General features: G+C 50.5%; 7 protein-coding genes across 7 annotated transcripts; 6 read left to right on the forward strand and 1 right to left on the reverse strand.

Moving 5' to 3' along the window:
• Positions 1-257: 257 nt before the first annotated feature.
• On the forward strand, positions 258-1,261 carry CPAR01_04640 (methyltransferase domain-containing protein; the record flags this gene model as incomplete). The annotated part of the gene is made up of 2 exons (XM_060488920.1): positions 258-629; positions 719-1,261. 2 exons carry the CDS (start codon positions 258-260, stop codon positions 1,259-1,261), a joined length of 915 nt encoding a protein of 304 aa, XP_060353126.1.
• An 874-nt stretch (positions 1,262-2,135) lies between these two features.
• CPAR01_04641 (N1-acetylpolyamine oxidase) lies at positions 2,136-3,829 on the forward strand (the record flags this gene model as incomplete). Its single annotated transcript, XM_060488921.1, has 2 exons — positions 2,136-2,431; positions 2,485-3,829. The coding sequence occupies 2 exons, from the start codon at positions 2,136-2,138 to the stop codon at positions 3,827-3,829; spliced, it is 1,641 nt and encodes a 546-aa protein (XP_060353127.1).
• Positions 3,830-5,591: 1,762 nt separating this feature from the next.
• Positions 5,592-7,480, forward strand: CPAR01_04642 (uncharacterized protein; the record flags this gene model as incomplete). Its single annotated transcript, XM_060488922.1, has 2 exons — positions 5,592-6,127; positions 6,184-7,480. 2 exons carry the CDS (start codon positions 5,592-5,594, stop codon positions 7,478-7,480), a joined length of 1,833 nt encoding a protein of 610 aa, XP_060353128.1.
• Positions 7,481-8,442: 962 nt separating this feature from the next.
• Positions 8,443-9,606, forward strand: CPAR01_04643 (uncharacterized protein; the record flags this gene model as incomplete). Its single annotated transcript, XM_060488923.1, has 2 exons — positions 8,443-8,597; positions 8,658-9,606. The coding sequence occupies 2 exons, from the start codon at positions 8,443-8,445 to the stop codon at positions 9,604-9,606; spliced, it is 1,104 nt and encodes a 367-aa protein (XP_060353129.1).
• Positions 9,607-10,128: 522 nt separating this feature from the next.
• On the forward strand, positions 10,129-11,127 carry CPAR01_04644 (uncharacterized protein; the record flags this gene model as incomplete). The annotated part of the gene is made up of 2 exons (XM_060488924.1): positions 10,129-10,265; positions 10,362-11,127. The coding sequence occupies 2 exons, from the start codon at positions 10,129-10,131 to the stop codon at positions 11,125-11,127; spliced, it is 903 nt and encodes a 300-aa protein (XP_060353130.1).
• A 294-nt stretch (positions 11,128-11,421) lies between these two features.
• CPAR01_04645 (cytochrome P450 ClCP1) lies at positions 11,422-14,336 on the reverse strand (the record flags this gene model as incomplete). Its single annotated transcript, XM_060488925.1, has 8 exons — positions 11,422-11,501; positions 11,555-11,947; positions 12,142-12,356; positions 12,662-12,772; positions 12,826-12,992; positions 13,049-13,363; positions 13,428-14,231; positions 14,286-14,336. The coding sequence occupies 8 exons, from the start codon at positions 14,334-14,336 to the stop codon at positions 11,422-11,424; spliced, it is 2,136 nt and encodes a 711-aa protein (XP_060353131.1).
• Positions 14,337-15,705: 1,369 nt separating this feature from the next.
• On the forward strand, positions 15,706-17,465 carry CPAR01_04646 (polyamine transporter 3; the record flags this gene model as incomplete). The annotated part of the gene is made up of 5 exons (XM_060488926.1): positions 15,706-15,953; positions 16,009-16,015; positions 16,083-16,532; positions 16,580-17,167; positions 17,217-17,465. The coding sequence occupies 5 exons, from the start codon at positions 15,706-15,708 to the stop codon at positions 17,463-17,465; spliced, it is 1,542 nt and encodes a 513-aa protein (XP_060353132.1).
• Positions 17,466-17,598: the final 133 nt, after the last annotated feature.

Consider the following 17,598-nt stretch of genomic DNA (forward strand, 5'->3'; position numbering starts at 1 on the left):
CTTGCCGGCGACTTATCGGAAACTTCCCCGGTCTGATTCCCACCACACCAAGTGAGATCCTGCTGACTTATATTTCCGAGGTTTCAGGCTATATCAGCAGGCAGGTTTCCTTTCAGTTCGAACGACCAGAGGTCAGCCCAAACCGTCCTGGCTTTTTATCACTCTTACGTGCCTGGGTACCCCAAGCTTTTACACATCTCTCTAACACCAGGAATCTTGGCGACTTATTTTGTCCTTACTCAGATACCAGCGTAATAATGACAGCCACCACCGCCTCCCAGTCCGCAGGCCCCATGGCACCCATCTTCCGCTCCATGGACAAGACCATCGGCGCGCACTGGGAAGAAACCATGATTGAGATGAGCCGGACGATGATGGTGCCCCTCAATGCGCGGCTTATGAAGCAGATGGGGTTGGGCCAGCACACGACGGAGCCCATTGCCTTTCTCGACAGCGCTTGTGGGGCTGGTCCGGCTACGCAGGAGTTGTTCAAGGTTGTGTCCCGAGAGGTGTTGGACAAGAGCGAGGTCGTTTGTGCGGATGGGTCGCCTATGATGGTTGGGTTAGTGGAGAGGAGGATTCGGGAGGAGGGGTGGGTTGGGGCGAGTGCGAGGGTTTTGGATGCCATGGTAAGCTTGACTATCTTTCCTATATTACCTATTGAACTTTGAGATTGTTGCCAAAGGAATTTCTCCGTTACTGATGTGCTGTCGGGCAGGACTCTGGATTAGCTGAGAACTCGTTGACGCACGTAGTCATCGGCCTCGGTCTACATCTCATCCCCCACCCAGACAAAACCATCAAAGACGTCGTCAGGATCCTCAGGCCCGATGGGGTCTTCGGCTGTATCACACCGCATGTCGACCATATAGGCTGGGTCGCGGACGTGAGGTCAGCATTCGCATCCTTCCCCTTTGACGCGCCGTTCGAGGAGAAGAACCGTGCGCAGGTTCACGATGTCGGGTGGTGGTACGACGAGGCTTGGGTCAAGGGGTATCTACAGGACAATGGGTTCAAGGACGTCAAGACGTGTTTGGAGAGCGGGACGGTGAGGGTGAGAGACGCGAGGCACTGGTTGGATGTGTTTGGGCCAGTTGTTGCGTTGATTGTGAACACGGAGTGGAATGAGGAGTTGAGGGGGGAGCATGGATTGGAGGAGGTGAAGGGGTTGATTAGGGAGCATTTGGAAGGGAAGTATGAGGGGAAGGGGTGGGATGTTGGGTTTGCCTGCATTGTTGCTTCTGGGACTGTTGCGAAGTAAGGTAGGGACGAGGCTGTCCGGGGGTCCTGGCAGAGGAGGATGAGACTCTTGAGGATTTGTTTGTCTGGGCAGCTGTAGGTTTCACGGCAAGATGTTGACAGAAGCAATTTGGGAGACGATCTGGAGTAGGAAACGAGTATCCAGAGCTGAGCTAAACTGTCTACTTGAAGGTAGTCGTGTCTCAGACGAAGCCCTGATGAAAACAGTTCCGCGTGCGCGGGGTCTCTCGACCAACATTGTGGCGCTTGTTTGTGCGGCTGATATGTCTTATTTGGTCCCATGCCTTAGTTATTCCCTCTCTTGTACTGAAAACAAAGTTATTTGCTGAACATTACGGCTTGGCTAGGGCTGCGGACTCACGTTATTATTCGTCAATCCACGAACTTGGTGAATTTATCTGTCGCACACTCGTGATGTACGGTAGCCGCATCTGGCTCGGGCCGCACCTGAAGGATGGAAGGAGGAACATTAGCCATGGACCAGAGTGACTGCTAAGATGCCATATTATAACGACATGTCTAGTACAGACCTCGCGAGTAAAGACATGAACACTGAGAAGTACCAAGGTTGTTTCTCTAAACCATGCCCAATGCCCATGATGTGAGACCTAGGCGGATTCGAGGCCAACGACTCGAAGTCGTGAAGTTGGCGATGCCTCTTTTGGAACAAGACGCCCGCTGGCTCACGAGGTGAGTCGGAATTCACTAAGATGCCCCCCTTGGCAAACGTCTCTGGCGCCGCAAGCGACTCGGAGAAGCAGAAGTATAAAAGTCCTGATACTTCTTGAGTGCTCTGTGTTCTCCTTGATTGCTCTAGGCTATCCCCTTCATTAGTTAAAGCGCAAGGTTGTTAGGGCTGATCGATACTCTCCACGATGCTGTCACTTGCGCGTTTTGTCGGCGTACTTGCCCTTATCGCTCCCGTTGCGCAGACTGCGCCGACTAAAGAATTTCTTGCAGAAACTAAGGGGAACTGCAGCAAGGTCCAAGTAGCCATTCTCGGTGCTGGCCTCGCAGGAATTACGGCTGCCCAAACTCTGGTAAATGCGTCCATCACAGACTTTGTCATCGTTGAGTACAATAATCGGATTGGTGGACGCGTTTACAACCGACCCTTTGGAAAGAAGCCGGGTACGAATGAGTCCTATTCTGTAGAGCTTGGTGCGAACTGGTATGTAGCTCCAGAATAATTTTGGTGTTCAAGCCTATTTACATCACCAACAGGGTTCAAGGAACGGAGAGTGAAACAGAGGAAAATCCGATTTTGACTCTGGTTAAGAAGCACAACCTGAGAAACACGCTTTCTGACTTCGACAATGTTACAGCCTTCAACGAGACTGGCCAATTATGGCCTGGAGAATGGACAGACAAGTTTGACAAGTTGGATGAGTTGTTCGTAAATATCACGAGGAAGTACGAGTACGACGCTGGCGAAATCATCCTGAAGAATCAGCAAGATCGCAGTGCCCGTGCCGGTCTCGCAATCGCAGGCTGGAAGCCGGGAAGTGACCCGCTGGCACAAGTTATCGAATGGTCTTCCATAGACTTCGAATATGCTAATCCACCGGAGAAGACGTCCCAGCAGTACTCCGTGGTCAACACCAACACATCCTTCAAGCGCTGGAAGGATGACAACAACCTGGTGCACGACGAGCGAGGGTTTGCCACATTCTTCCAGGAAGAAGCGAAGCGCTTCCTAAACGAGACAACCCAGCTGAGGCTTGGGACTATCGTCCAGAACATTACCTACTCTGACGACAGTGTCACAGTGCATAATGGGGACGGCACTTGCATCGTCGCCGACTACGCCATCTGCACGTTTTCGCTGGGTGTCTTGCAGAAGGAGGTGGTTAACTTCTCGCCAGAGCTGCCGCTTTGGAAACGAACGGCCATCCAGTCAATGACTATGGGTACTTACACGAAGATCTTTATGCAGTTCAAGCCAGAAGACGTGTTCTGGGACAAGAGCACACAATTCTTTCTGTATGCCGACCCAGTACAGCGAGGTTACTATCCCTACTTCCAGTCACTGGATCACAAAGACTTTGTGGACGGCTCCGGCATCATCTTTGTCACCGTCGTCGACCAGCAATCTTACACCGTGGAGGCTCAGGACTTTGATACTACGAAGAAACAAATCATGGACGTTCTGAAGGGCATGTTTCGAAAAGAGATCCCCGATCCCATTGACTTTTATTATCACAACTGGACTCGCGAACCTTGGGCATACGGGTCATACTCGAACTGGCCTCCGGCCCTGACGTTGGAGATGCATCAAAACATCCGCGCCAATCTCGGAAACTTGTGGTTTGCTGGCGAGGCCACTCACCCGCAGTACTTTGGCTTCTTACAAGGTGCATATTACGAGGGGAAGAACGCGGGTGAAGCTGTTTCTGGGTGCATCAAGAACAAGGATGACTGTGTCAACCTGAGATCGGTGGCGTACAATGTGTTGAATGGAACGACTACCATTGACAAATATTCAAGGGTCAATGGATGGACTGCTCAAACCTTTGTGAATATAGTTGGCATCAACATCAAGAGGATCTTGGGCTTATCGAAGAGGTAGAAGCAATAAAGAATAGCAGCAGTAGCGGCAGCAGCAGCAGCCGTCGCCATTTCATCGAGGCTTGACTAGCAACAACCATTCAAATATTCGAGAATCTCGCGGATTTGATTGCGGTCAAAAACCCAATGAAGTAATCTTCAGTATCCGACCAGATAAGAGCACCGACCTATCGTGGAAAACATGGTGCAAACACTCGTAAATATAAGCAACTTAATCCTCGAGTCTGATAAGGTAGAGTGTCTATGTATTCCAGTGACTACCGACTGGAAGAACTCCTTATAGGCTGCTTTGAACGCTTCTAGGACACCGAGACTTCCTTCAATGACTGTTAATTCAACTAAAGGATGTTGGCAAAAGTCATAAGCATCGCTGAGGGACTGGGGGAGGGGGGGGGACTTATCACAAGCCATGGATTTGGACCACCTCTCAGTGTTCTTGGCAACCAGGAGTCTGCTAACATGACCATTTAAGTAATTCAAGCTCCTTCAGGTATGATTATCTCCAAAATTTAGGGCAGGGGACTCATGCGGATGTAGTCGAATCTACTTAGTGACTTCTGTCTTAAAGATCTCGTGGGTTGTGCGAATTATCAATTTTGTTATCGACGACTACTTGAAGACATTGCTTAGTATTGGTAGTCATTGCAAACTCGCTTTGATAGCGCCGTTCTGGTTAATATGTTAAGTTTCTACTCTTCGGAGCTGATCACGAGAACACAAAATCCTTTTGACCTGTTCCAGCAGCATCCGGTACTTTAATCACTTCCATCTGTTAGGCAGTCTTCTTGGCAAACATCTCAGTCTAACCCAATGAGGCAGGCTCAAGCTCAACAGGTACAACTCGGTCAATACTACGTAAGAGCTCATAAACTCGGTGTCTCTAAGAGGGAAAATTGGCCGGGCTGGAGAATTAGAGAGCTCGCCAGATAAGAATTATCGTTCTGTTAATCTGGAATCGGGCCCAAGGGCCTATCGGTTCACCTGGTGTTACTCATTTCGTGATGGTCAAGATGTGGGAAGGTACCAGTGGGCTTGATTTCTGACGCGGGACTCAAACTGTACGAAGCGAGAGGGGAAGCACCAACGAGGTGAGTCGTCGGGGGAGAGTGACGGCGTCAGGCGAACACCCCTTTGCCAACCTGGTCCGTTGATGGGCGCGAACCATGCTGAGCCACAGAATAATTGATATGCACGCAATCCCCCTCACTGCTGAATACTGCGCTTCAAGCACCGGAGCCCAGTATGTGGACTCGCGCTTTTCGCGCTTAGCTAGACCAGCATAGTCCGCGGACGGGGGACCAGCACTTGCGTTGATTGACTTAAAGTACCTTATTTCCATTCAGCAACAGCAGGACTTCAGTCACCGTACTCAGAGAGAAACACATCAATGCGAGAACCCTGGCTCCAGTGCCCAATGAGCCAAGCCCATTCCCAAAGCTGTCCCGGAACCCGGAACGGGAAGACTTAAAGGACCTGGGGGACTTTTAGCAGATCACCCCAGAGGTTGGACTTATTGTCAAGCTAGCGCGGTATCATTCGGCTTCACTGCCCGTGTTGTCGGCCTGCGATGCATTCCTTGAGCATCTTCGCTCCTGAACAACGAGAACTTGCCAAAGTAGTAGAGCAGTTCCGCGGGCTTACTTAACATCAGCTGCCCCCGTGCTGTGAAGCCTTTGCTATTTTTCCTTTTGTTGCCCATTACGCCTTCGTAGACCTTTGACATCTTACTCATCGCCATTCTTAGCTACACACTCCGTGCTATCATGGCGGGAGAGACACCCGATGCAGACATGCATGGTTTCCCTCCAATTTCCACTTCCTCCTTCCCCCGCATTTTGATTTCAGATCACAGTGAAGCGGAACCTACCACGCCATTCTTCTCTTACGACGGTTTGATTGACTTCGGGAATACTCTTCTAGCACCTGGCGGGGTCCCTGAAGTTCAAGACTCAGACCATTTCATGAACAACAGCCTCGGTCCTCTAATGTTGCAGGTCAAGTTGGAATCGATTCAGTCTCAAAATGGACCTGACTGCTGGTTTTCGCCCTGGATCCTTCCAGGGGGTGGCGCTGCCGACACAATCGGCGAGTCGCCCTCCTCTCCCCTCACTCAGACACTCCCGAGCCCTCAGTCAAGCATATCCCCCGCAAGCACGGCCTCCTTGGGACGATCTCGCGTTATCACCGAACAAGAATGGGAGGCTCGAAAGCCAGACATCGAGAAGTTATACATGAGAGACTGCCTCTCGAGACAGGCCACCGAGCGCATTATGGCCGAGCAATACCAATTCTTCGCGAGGTAGGTGAAGGTCACAGACCAGATCGCGGATCTCTAACTAACGCCCATGCTTGCAGTTCAAGGCAGTACAAGGGACGATTCCAGAAATGGAAGTGGAGGAAAAATAACACCAAAGCCGTTCAACAGGATGTACTCGCTGGCAGATCCTTCACAATCTCAAACGGGCCAACGTCGCGAAGACATGGCCGATCACAGTCGAAAATCAAGAAGGTCACTGAGGCAATTCCATCGCCGATGCCTAATGGACAACTTGAACTCTCCGCTACACTTCTACAATGTATGAGAGACCTCATTCACAGATCTTGGAAAGAAGACGCAGTGTGGACACAGCCGAACCGTCTTGGACGTCTGCCGGTTTACGGACATGAGCTCACGTCCAGGGTCGCCGTGGGACTGGAGCACCTCGCTGTTCAAGATACTCTAAATGGGTTTTCCGCAATTAGACACATGTTCCGGGGCCTCGACGATCTTGTCAAGAAGAGCGACATCACTATCTACGCCACCTTGCTTCTAGACATCCCAATCACATTCTACGAGTTCAAGGACGAGCCCTTGGACGAACGCCGTTTGCTCAACATCTACTTCCTCTACCTCCAATGTTTACTCAGTCACTACGGCAAAGGAGGCAGTCCCATCGCAGACGCCGCGCATGCTATGGCTCAGCTTATAGACAAATACTACGATGAGGCTCAGGCCTTTTTGCCTCAACTGTACAGAGTTGTAGCTGACAGCTACCGAGATGTTCAGGGTTGCGATACATTCGATAACATTGAGAGGCGCATTGAGGCTGTGAAAGCTGTTGGCGGCACTTCCAATGCAGCGGAAACGGAGAACATCATCATTGCCTTGGATAACATGCAGTTTCTCGCCGCCACAAATCAAGGTTCGCTCCAGTCGCCCAACATGATCGAGTACGAACTCTGGAAGATTGAACTTCTGCGATCCATCGAACCTGACGGCAAATTTGTGGATCGCTGCAACAGACTGCTGAATCGCATCAAGTCAGCTGCTATCGATAAGGAGTGGCGTCTTTGGGAATCCTGGCTGCTGTGGATTTCTGGAGAGGTCATATACGAGCTCTGTAGATTCTTCGACGACGCTGGGGACGATGATGGGTGGGCTGAGAATCTGGAGAGCTGTATCTTGCGGTTTAGGTGTGCGATCACCAAGGATGACACCTGGGAAGAGCTGCTAGGGCCAAGGGTGATGATATATCGAGCTCAGTTGGTCATTTTTTGGACAAAGAGGGGAAAGCTTGAGCGGGCTGAGAGTCACAAACGGTCCATTGGGAGCTCGGCTTTCTGGGAGGCAGTCTTGAGAGAGGATTCGGAGGCGATCGCTGGTCTTTCTTAACTATGACTGTGCTTTTCTTTGCAGTTATAGGGTTAAATATGCGTAACGCCGAAGGCACTCAGGCTATTTAAGTAGTTCAAGCTACTCGTCAATAAGTACTCAACATCTACAACTCGACGCATATTTTCCCCGACGAAGTGGTCTTCCTTGGTCCTTTGAGTGAGGGGCAGCCTGATATGGATGCGGCCTTGCTTCACCGGCAAGGCATGATTTCCATCGCTCTCATTGAGTAACAAGAGGGAATTACATGACAAAGATCATGGCCCTTCTCGCGACATGCTGATGGCACTCGGCGTGTTGGACCACTTACTAATCCACGCAGAGTGAAGAGAAGGGAGTAGAGATGTTGTCGACGAAGGCGGGAAATCTTAACTCCCCCAAAAGCCGGGGCGGAGCCGCCTTTTCGAGGTACACTGTACCTCCCTGCTGATCCAGTCAAGAGGCCGCCAACAGACGAGGCGTTCTTGCATAAAAGGCCCTCTTCGATCCTGGTGGACGAATCTGCAATGATTGATAAGAACCAATCCAACTGAGACATATGTGACCAGTCGAATGATGGCCAAGGCGCAGTACTTTTATGCATGGGCTTTTAGATGCAGGGCAGGTGCTGCGGCTTACAGCGCATCTTTTCATAATACGTGAGTAGGGCGAAGTCTTAGCCAATCAATATCAATAACGAGATGATGGTGAGCTGCTTTACGTAGACCTTCAGCCTAAGGCATATTCAGTTCTCAGAAACTGGAAAATCGCATCAAGTAGTATGGACGTGCTGCATTATTCAGTGATCAATTGCTCATCGTATCCAGGCAGACAAATTCTAGCGGAAGACATATATGAATAAACAGTCAACATCAAACTCTGGCGTATGGCACATTGGTCGCTTGCTCCAGTTGGCAGTCTTGGAACGCAATACCTCCATCGGATTTAGAATCATCACGCGTTGAAGCGCGTTTATTTGAGTCATGGGAACAGACTGTCGACGACGCCTTTTCAATCCATCGCGTGGAAGCGACTGGGAAGATAGGAAGGAAATTCTGTATGACCTTTACATGTTGAAGAACTTGAGCCTTGGAAAGGTAGTTGAAGAGATGTCAAACGTTCATTCATTCAGGGCTAGGTAAGCTACTCAGGATATCCAAAAAGATGAGAAACATTCTAATAAGTTTCAAATTGAAAGCGAGAGAATGTACAAGCGCAGGTTTATGAAATGGGAGTGGTTCAAATACCGCACGAAAAGATTTCAAGCAACGTCCTCGAAACCTGGGAGTAAAGTTGAGAGATGTAAAGGAAAGACGACACGGCGAACGAGGAGACACAGACAAAAACGAGATACTCTTGAAAAATTCGATATGCACAGAGGAAGCTCAGGTTTACCAGATGACCCGCTTAAGGTCTCCCGGGTCTCTTTGAGGCACATGGGATGCGAGAACCAGCCTTGGACTTCATTGCTTTCCACTGCTCCGGTCTCAAGATGGGATTTGCCCCGAAGGATAACAGAATGGACTGCAAATTCAGAAAAGAGCCTTCACGCAATGTCTCATTCTCTCGATGAGCCCGCACCAACGGCAAATTCGATATGTCTTTCAACCGCTGACGATCATTCCGATGTAGTGGTCCCTTCCACTTCGAGACAAGATAATATCATGAACCCTGCCAGTTTGTTGCTAATGGGAATCTGCGTTAACTCGGTTCCCATTCTGTCAGGACGAGGGACAAAGCTTCAAAACCTCGACGATTTGACTTCAGTATCCGCGAATGAGGGTTTGCAAAACCTCACAGTCGCCAATTACGACGTCAAAAACCTCATTGGGTCTCAGGCGCTCGCAACAACCATTTCAGCGTCTATCAGCCCCTGCTCCGCTGGACTTACCTTGAGATTATCCCCAAAGATAAAGATGTTCGTGTGCACCACACAAGTGTATCCGAGGGAAGCTGCCTATTCAGGTTGCAGGGGAGTGAAAACGTTCTTTAGCATGGACAATCAACTCGGATACAAGAAGAACTTGCAGCAGAATGAGCGTCGGCCATTGCCGCTTCAGACATATCAAATCACATCATATATGGATGCAGGGAGTTTCACTGATGTCGATGATCTCACAGAGAGTCTGGATAAAGCTCATGAGTAGATTCGCCAGTTGCAATCCACGTTAGCCGGGTTGACGGGTTGACTCGGACAATGCAAGAGTTTCGAGGGTGCCGTCACGATGCAGCATGCTTTCACTTGAGAACCGAGTCTACGCCCACAACCAAAAAAGTAGTCAGCTGAAAGAAACCAAAGTTTTCTACCCCCATGATTCCGTCCCCTTCAAGAGATACTCCATCTCTGTGATAACCTAGGTTGTGCATGACTTTCTGGTCGGAGAAAGGGGCGGTACTTCCATTTACCTACCTTAGGCATCCACGTGACCCTTATCGATAGCTTATCTGGTTATCCCTTATCTGAGGCTGGGGAGCGCAGAGCTTGGGCGACAGCTGTCAAATCGATTAGAGAACCACAGTTGAACTCCGGGGAAAGCTGGTCCGGAATAGCTCCCACCCCCGTCGCGCATCCCCCCGAGTCAAGGAAATGCCCCGGCCGATCTGCTAGGACCCTTTCTCCCTCTTGCCGCTTGCACGATCACCGACTATTCCATCCGCGCACACACATTATGGCGTCCCTCGCGCAGTTACTCCTGGGCGCTGTCGCTCTCTGCGCTTCCGGCGTCCACGCTGCGCATCCCGAGGATGGTCTCCCTTCGTACCACTACGGCGCACCCATCCACGTGGAGTGCATGAACCGCAGCTCGTGAGTATCTCCCCTTAGCCGTTCTCATTCATCATCAAGAGCTTCGTCTCCACTGCCTTTAGGCTATAGCTCGAGCTCTAGCTAATGCCTCTTCAGCGAAACAGGCGAACATATTGAAAACTCCAACCACGAAATCGAATGGATCCCCTTCCCCTCCTGCGAAGAAACCAACAAGCCCCTCGAGTTCCAATACGGCCACGAGGGCGAAGTCAATTGCACCATCCCCATGGTCTCCGACCCCTTCTTCCACCTCCTCGAGTTCTTCATCCACAACGATGCACCTCTTGCCTGCCGTCTCCCAGCCCGACCCGCGCCTCACGTTGAGACCGTCGGCGAGAAGCCCTACGTGCAAGAATACATTCCTCTCGTCTTCGCCCTCGCCGGCACCCTCCAGCTGAGCCACTTGCACGTTAGCACGCACATGAACGTGCTCCTGCACAGCATGCCGAAGCACCACACCCGACCTCACGACTCGGGTGTCCTCGATTCCGCAACGGCGTATAGCACGAGTCCATTGAGCCATATGGACGGGATATACACAAAGAGACTTGTGATTGGTGATCCGTTGCCGCTACGGTTGTCTGTTAGATGGTTTCCGACGCCGAACCTGCCAAAGTCGGAGGGCCACGTCGAGTGGCAGGGTATGGGCGGGCACGTCTACGCGAGCACCGTCTTCTACATCATCACCTCGTTCATGGCAGGCGTGCTCGTCGCGTCAACGTACTTTTTCGGAGTCGTCTTGCCCAAGAGGGTACGCGGAAGAGGCATGGGCGGCGCGACGCCACTCGGTTACGGTCTCAACGGTCTCAACGGCGTTGGCAACGGTTGGGGCTACTCCAAAGCGGCCAAGAGGATGGATTGAAAGAAAGCACCAACAAAGCGTTCGCGTCACGAGAAATCTGTACGATTTGATCCGATTCATGTATATCTGCTAGCTGCCCCCCTCTTTGAGAGGCTTTTATGATGGATGAGGGGAGTTTTATTTTGATGGACGAATTAAACTGGGATGGCCTTGACCTGCCCACTTGGACTGGGGAAATGGAGTTTTGGAATCGATCATCTGGATCCGCGCACGCGCGGGCTAACGGGAGCAGGATTTGTAGCGATATCTTAATGGAACCAATACCTGCTTCAATGGAGACCCAGCGAACTCCTCTTACTGCAACTTCTTGGTGCCGTCTGCGGGGTTCACCCGCTTCAAAATGCGCAGCCACATGTCCAGTCCCATCAGCGCCGCTTTTGAGATTAGCTTAATTTGAGGATTTATCGCAAAAGTCGATTACACTTACGGATGACCACCCATGGGCCGTAGAGGTTGAAGACAAAAACGTTCTTCTGAGCCTGGCTGTACACGGCAGGATCCCAGTGGAAGACGTCGTAGATGCAGGTCAACGTCGTGAGAGCGCACTCGACGCAGAAGACGAGCACGGCGAGTTCGAATCCGGCGGTTGTGCCAGTGTTTCTCGAGAACCTGTAGACCATCCAGGCAGCCATGGGCAGCTGGTAGACGATCTCGATATAGGTGAAGAGCTTGAACCACGAGGGGAGGTTCTCGTGAGACGCGGTGAAGAAGGGGTCGTTGTACGTGGAGATGTAGAAGTCGCGGAGGACTTGGAGGAAGTGTAATGGGGATGAGGGTGCCGCGTAGAGAGCTGATGGGTAGAATGGGACGAGGTCAACCACTGATGCGAGGATGGTCAGCTCTGGCTTCTATGGGTGAGAGGTCGTGAAGGCTGCTGAAAGACCCGAGACGCTCCAGAAACCAGAATCCTTAGTCACGACGACACCCTTCCGCCGACAAGTTTTCATAAATACATGATAGCATATCGATAGATTGCAATATTAATTGACGCAAAGCGATAGAGGTTTGACTCACAAAGCATCGCCGTCAGCTGTATGCCAGAGATGACGAGGTACGCGCTGTCGCGCCAAGTTCTTGCTGAGGCAGACATGACAACTTCTTGAGATGACTCAATGATAGCAGAGCCGGGTGACTTTCTTCTGTGCTCAGATTGAGGACTTGCGCGGATTGATGACAGCCGCTTTACGATGGTCATGCCGCGTTGAGTTGAGGAAAACATCAGGGATGAGCTGGTAAGCGTAATTTCACGAAAGATCTGTGCTGACATAAGCACCAGTTCAAGCGGTGGGTGTAAGTGACGAGACAAGCTTGTCGCCGAAGGATCATTACGACTCTAGAACAAGGTTTCGGAGGAGGATTTTTGGAATTTACAAAGAGAACAGGCAATCTCTAATGCTACTTTCTATTCCCGACGTACAGAATTGACCCGCCCGACCTCATATATACCTACAGTCTCTCGACGGAAGAAGATCCGAGTCGTGCCCTCTATCGAGCCACTGGTGTCAAGCGCGCCTTCAGGGGGACTTTATCCCACAAGATAAAGACCTGCTGCTTCTTGGCCCAGTCTTTGTAGTCCTCGTCAATTTCAATGTCAAAGTTCCAAATTAGGCGAGCCAGAATGAGTCTCATTTCAACATAGGCCAGACTGCAGCGGTTAGCGACACATTCCCATGAAATCAGTTGGATGACGACACTCACTTCCGCCCCAAGCAATTCCGTGAGCCGATGTGGAAAGGTTGGAAAGCTTCCCTGTTATCCGATGCGAATTTCTCATCTCCCATGAATCTCTCGGGGTGAAATCCGTACGGGTCTTTGAAGTACTGCTCGTTGTGGTTTATGGCCCACTGGTGAATCGCAACAATAGTCTAGTGGCAGTATCGTCAGTAATTCCATGCAGGCCAAGTATGAGAGACTGACTCACGTTCTCAGGCACGAAATTTCCGCAGATAGTCGCTCCACCCTTGGGTGTGACTCTTGGGAGGCCCATGGAGACTGGAGGGTAGACTCTGAGCGCTTCATCCAGGCAAGCGAGCATGTAGGTCAACTTGTTGACAGATACTAGATTGATCTCCTCTTCCGTCTTGAAAGATGATCGTACCTCATCCGTAAGTTTGGCCAGACAATCCCTATTCATGAGGAGGTAGTAGGTAACTCCGGCCAGTAATGTCGCTGTCGTTTCAGATCCCCCAATGATGAGCGTGTTGCTGTTTGCCGCAAGCGTCTCGAACGAGATATTCTGTTTGACCAGTCATTAGAGAGATAATACTCTGGCAAGGTACTGGAAATGACGAGATGATTACCAGTTCGTCCTTCTTCTTCAACAAGCCCTCAATCAAATCAGGCCTGCCACCCTCCTTCTTGCCGAGCTCCATACGCCTCTCCAACTTGGCCTTGGCCCTAGCGAAATTCTCGCCTCTAGCCTTCTTCGCCGCTTTCGTCGCCAAAAGCGTAAAGATGATCTTCTTCAGGAAGGGAAAATGACCTGCGGTCTGCGCGAATACACCCAGGCGAGCCGACTGGAAGATAGCCTTCACCCACGGGTGGTACTCCGACTTCTCCAAGCACCCAAACGGTTCACCAAACGCCAGATCCCCAATGATGTCAAACGTCGTAAAGTTATACCACGACATCAAGTCCACAGGTTCTTCGCCAGAACAATGCTCGTGCAGGCGCTGGATCATAAGATCCACGTACTTAATGATCAGAGGCTGCTGGTCGCGAAGACTTCGCTCGCTAAAGCCGTGGGATAGTTGCCGTCTTAGCATTGCGTGCTCCGCGCCGTTGGTGTTGACGATGTTGATGGGTTGCTCGGCCGTCGGGCGGTAGAATTTTGGGGCTTTTTCGAACGTTGGCGAGCCTGCGGACCGGTGGCCCATGATGTCTTTCCAAGCGTTGACGTTGCAATAAGCCAGTTCGTCTGGAGCGACGCGGACTACGTCTCCGTATTTCTTGTGAAGTTCCAAGACGTCCATAGGAAGGGCGCCCTTGATGAGTCTGTGGCAGAAAGCCCATCTTGTCGCTCTCATGGAAATTGGCCCTGGGTAGTGCCGAAGTGGATGGAGGAAAAGGTTGTAGAAGATGCATGATACTGTGTATACTGCAATCTAGTGTGGTGTCAACTCAAGCAGTATAGGTTCGTCCGACTCTGATTGACTTACAAAAGCAGCGCATGCCGTGATGGCGGTCAAGAAGCTATGTAGAACTGCCATGCTGATGAGAGTCGATACAACGAGCTTTTGGCGTTGTTGCTAGAAAGTTTGGAAGAATAGAGGTTCTTTGAGCTAAATATATCTTCTGCAGACTGCAGGGCAATAAGATCCTGAATTTCGCCAACGCGTAGTCTGTTGCGGTCCGCCAAATCTCCTTCAATTTGTTGCAAGCCCATCTACGAGGCTGAGCTCAGAAATGGCGAAGTTGCACAACGGGATGTAGAAGTTGAAGTCGCTAAACTTAAATTCGAACAGTGGTTGATCCCTACGGCCAGAAATAGAGCCCATGCCACTCCTGAGCGACAAGCTAAGAAACCTGTGATAGTGCTGCCTAGAGAAACCAGCAAATCACGAACAGGTACGAAAACGAGGGAGATGTAGAAGGGAAAGGGCAATTCCACGGATTGCTACTGGTCGATGTTGCATAGACCTTTCTCTCGGACGGACAGCTGGGGCAGCAGGCGTTCGTTTCAAATTCTGAGGGCCTGGAGCTGTCACCAAGTTCGATCTCAACTCCGTGCCGCAACTTAATCATTGTAGAAGTAGTGGGCCGGCAACGGGGTTCGGTATGGGAATGTCCTAGAATACGGTCCTTTTCTGACATAGCCCAGTTCTTGAGTCGTGGTTGGCGTACGCAGCTACTGCGGTAAGTGGCTAGATGTCGATCTTGCTGATCAAATATTTCATTTCTTAGGAGTGTCAAGTTACGCGTCAAAAGTTTCGGAGTTCAAAAACGATGGCTATGCTGTTTGGTCGAATATTGACTCTGTGGTGTACGTTCGTTGTCGTTGTCGTTGTCGCACGTTCGTTACGGAAGGTGCGATAACGAGAACGAGGTACGAGCGGGAGCTAGTGAGTGATCGACAAAGCAATGGACCAGGATCCATGCGGTCCTGAACGAACTGAACCGTTGGGAGCAATGGCGGTACAGAAATCCATAGATCCACTATTTCTCCAGGCAAATTGGGCTCAGTCGTGTTCAGTAACGCGAACTCTTTTCACGAACTGTAGGATCTGGGGTCTGCTTACGCCAGTATGCGATAGCGGGCAAGGGTCAGATGATGAAAATCGCAAATAGGAGCGGATTTCGAGATCAGGAATAGTGGATCAAGACAAGCGAAGTATCTTTTGAAGAAGATACAGTCCACTGAGGTTGTCACAAGTACGGCAGGATGCGATTTACGCGGGAAACATCACCTTGTATTTGGCCATGTGGTGCCTAACTCTCATCTTGATATACGTGATCTCTATATTCTATCTAGCGCCTGCTCGCTGTGTGACCTGATCTTATCACACTACACATCAACTTCCCTTACTCTCTTCACTACATCTATACTACAAGTCTTGGCACACGAGTGATAGCGGCATTATGAAAGGAACTACAAAGTCTAGTTCCACGGAAAAGCAGCATATTCAAAGCTCGCCAACAGAGCCTCCACCAGCCAAAATGGGACCTGAAGAGATTCCCTCTGAGGCAATCTCTGGAGAAATCTCAGACGAGGACGATAGAAATCTCGTCACCTGGGACGGAGCCGACGATCCGCAAAATCCTATGAACTGGCCCGATTCTAGAAAATGGATCAACTTGGTCTTGATGTCGCTTTTGACTATTATCTCGTAAGTTTAGCGCCCGCGATCGACTGGAACCTGGTTTCTCACTAACTCTTTCAAGCCCACTGGTACTTAGACATCTTCCTCTCCGTCAGATGTAGTGACATAGAGCTGATATTTTACAATCATACATAGGGCTCATCTATGTTCGCCCCTGGAATCCCTAGAATCCTCACAGAATTCAAAACCAACGATTCTCTCATCGCAACCTTCATCACCTCGATCTACTTCCTCGGCTTCGCCTTTGGACCTCTGGTGGTAGCGCCTTTGAGCGAGCTTTATGGCCGTGTCTACATTTACCATATCAGCAACGTCTTGTTCGTTTCTTTCTGCGTGGGTGCTGCTCTGAGCACCAGCATCGATATGCTCCTGGCATTTCGCTTCTTGATGGGTGTTGTTGGCTCAGTTCCCACAACAATCGGTGTCGGGAGCATCGTCGATGTCATGCCGATCGAGAAACGCGGACGCTCAATCTCACTCTGGGCAATTGGTCCTCTCCTGGGCCCTTCCATAGGGCCTGTCGCGGGAGGATATTTGATTCAGGCTGCCGGCTGGCGCTGGGTCTATTGGCTACTTGCGATCTTGGTATGTTGATGGAATCGTTTAATTAAGTCCAGTACCCATGCTAACAGTCAAAGGGCGGTGTTTGCAGCATTCTGGCGCTGTTGATTATGCGTGAAACCTACGCCCCGGTTCTACTAGAGCGCAAGGCCCGACGCCTACGAACGGAAACTGGGAACCACGCCCTGCGCACAAAGGCTGACCGAGATGGAAAGAAACTGATACAGAGAGCCGTGATCCGGCCATTCAAGTTTCTCTTCATGACGCCATTGGTGTCCATTATTGCCGCCTACGTCGGGATAGCTTACGGAATACTCTACCTGCTGATCGCTACGTTCTCCTTTGTCTACACCGACCAGTATCACTTTAGCGAAGGTGATGCCGGCTTGGCGTTCCTCCCAGCTGGGCTTGGGATGATGATTGGTGTCTTGACTTTTGGCAATGTACAAGATTATCTCGTCAAGAAGGCAAGAGAGGGGATGAGGCCAGGCGAGAAGTATAGGCCGGAAGTAAAGATCACGCCTTGGTTGACGATTCCGACAGGCCTAACGATACCGGTTGGGCTTTTCATCTATGGCTGGACGACAGAGAACAAGATCCACTGGATTGTTCCCATGATAGGCGTTGTTATCCTGTCTGGTGGACTCACTGGAGTTACAGTAGGCCTTTCTACTCATTGAATGACGATTCGACAGCTAATGTTATCAGATGTGTGTCCAGAATTACCAAATTGATTCGTACGAGAGATATGCAGCGTCAGGTTCAGCAGCTGTCACACTATCTCGATCTCTGATTGGCGCTTTGATGCCCCTTGGGGGATTGAAAATGTATGAAGCCCTGGGTTTGGGATGGGGAAACAGTCTTCTGGGCTTCATGTCCTTGGCACTGGTGCCGGTACCTGTTGGTCTGTTTTTATACGGGGGCATGATTCGTAAGAGGTTCGATCCCGTGCTGTGAGACCGAATCAAAATGTGACTCGCCGCAGATAAACTCAATTAGGCTTGCATATCTAGAACCCGAATCCATGACTTGTTATGCACGCAAACCTGTCCCCACAACCGAATGCCACTATACTCGTGTTTATGACTAA

This window comes from Colletotrichum paranaense (genome assembly GCF_030867605.1).
Source record: "Colletotrichum paranaense strain IMI 384185 chromosome Unknown Scaffold_3.1, whole genome shotgun sequence".
Lineage (NCBI taxonomy): Eukaryota > Fungi > Ascomycota > Sordariomycetes > Glomerellales > Glomerellaceae > Colletotrichum > Colletotrichum paranaense.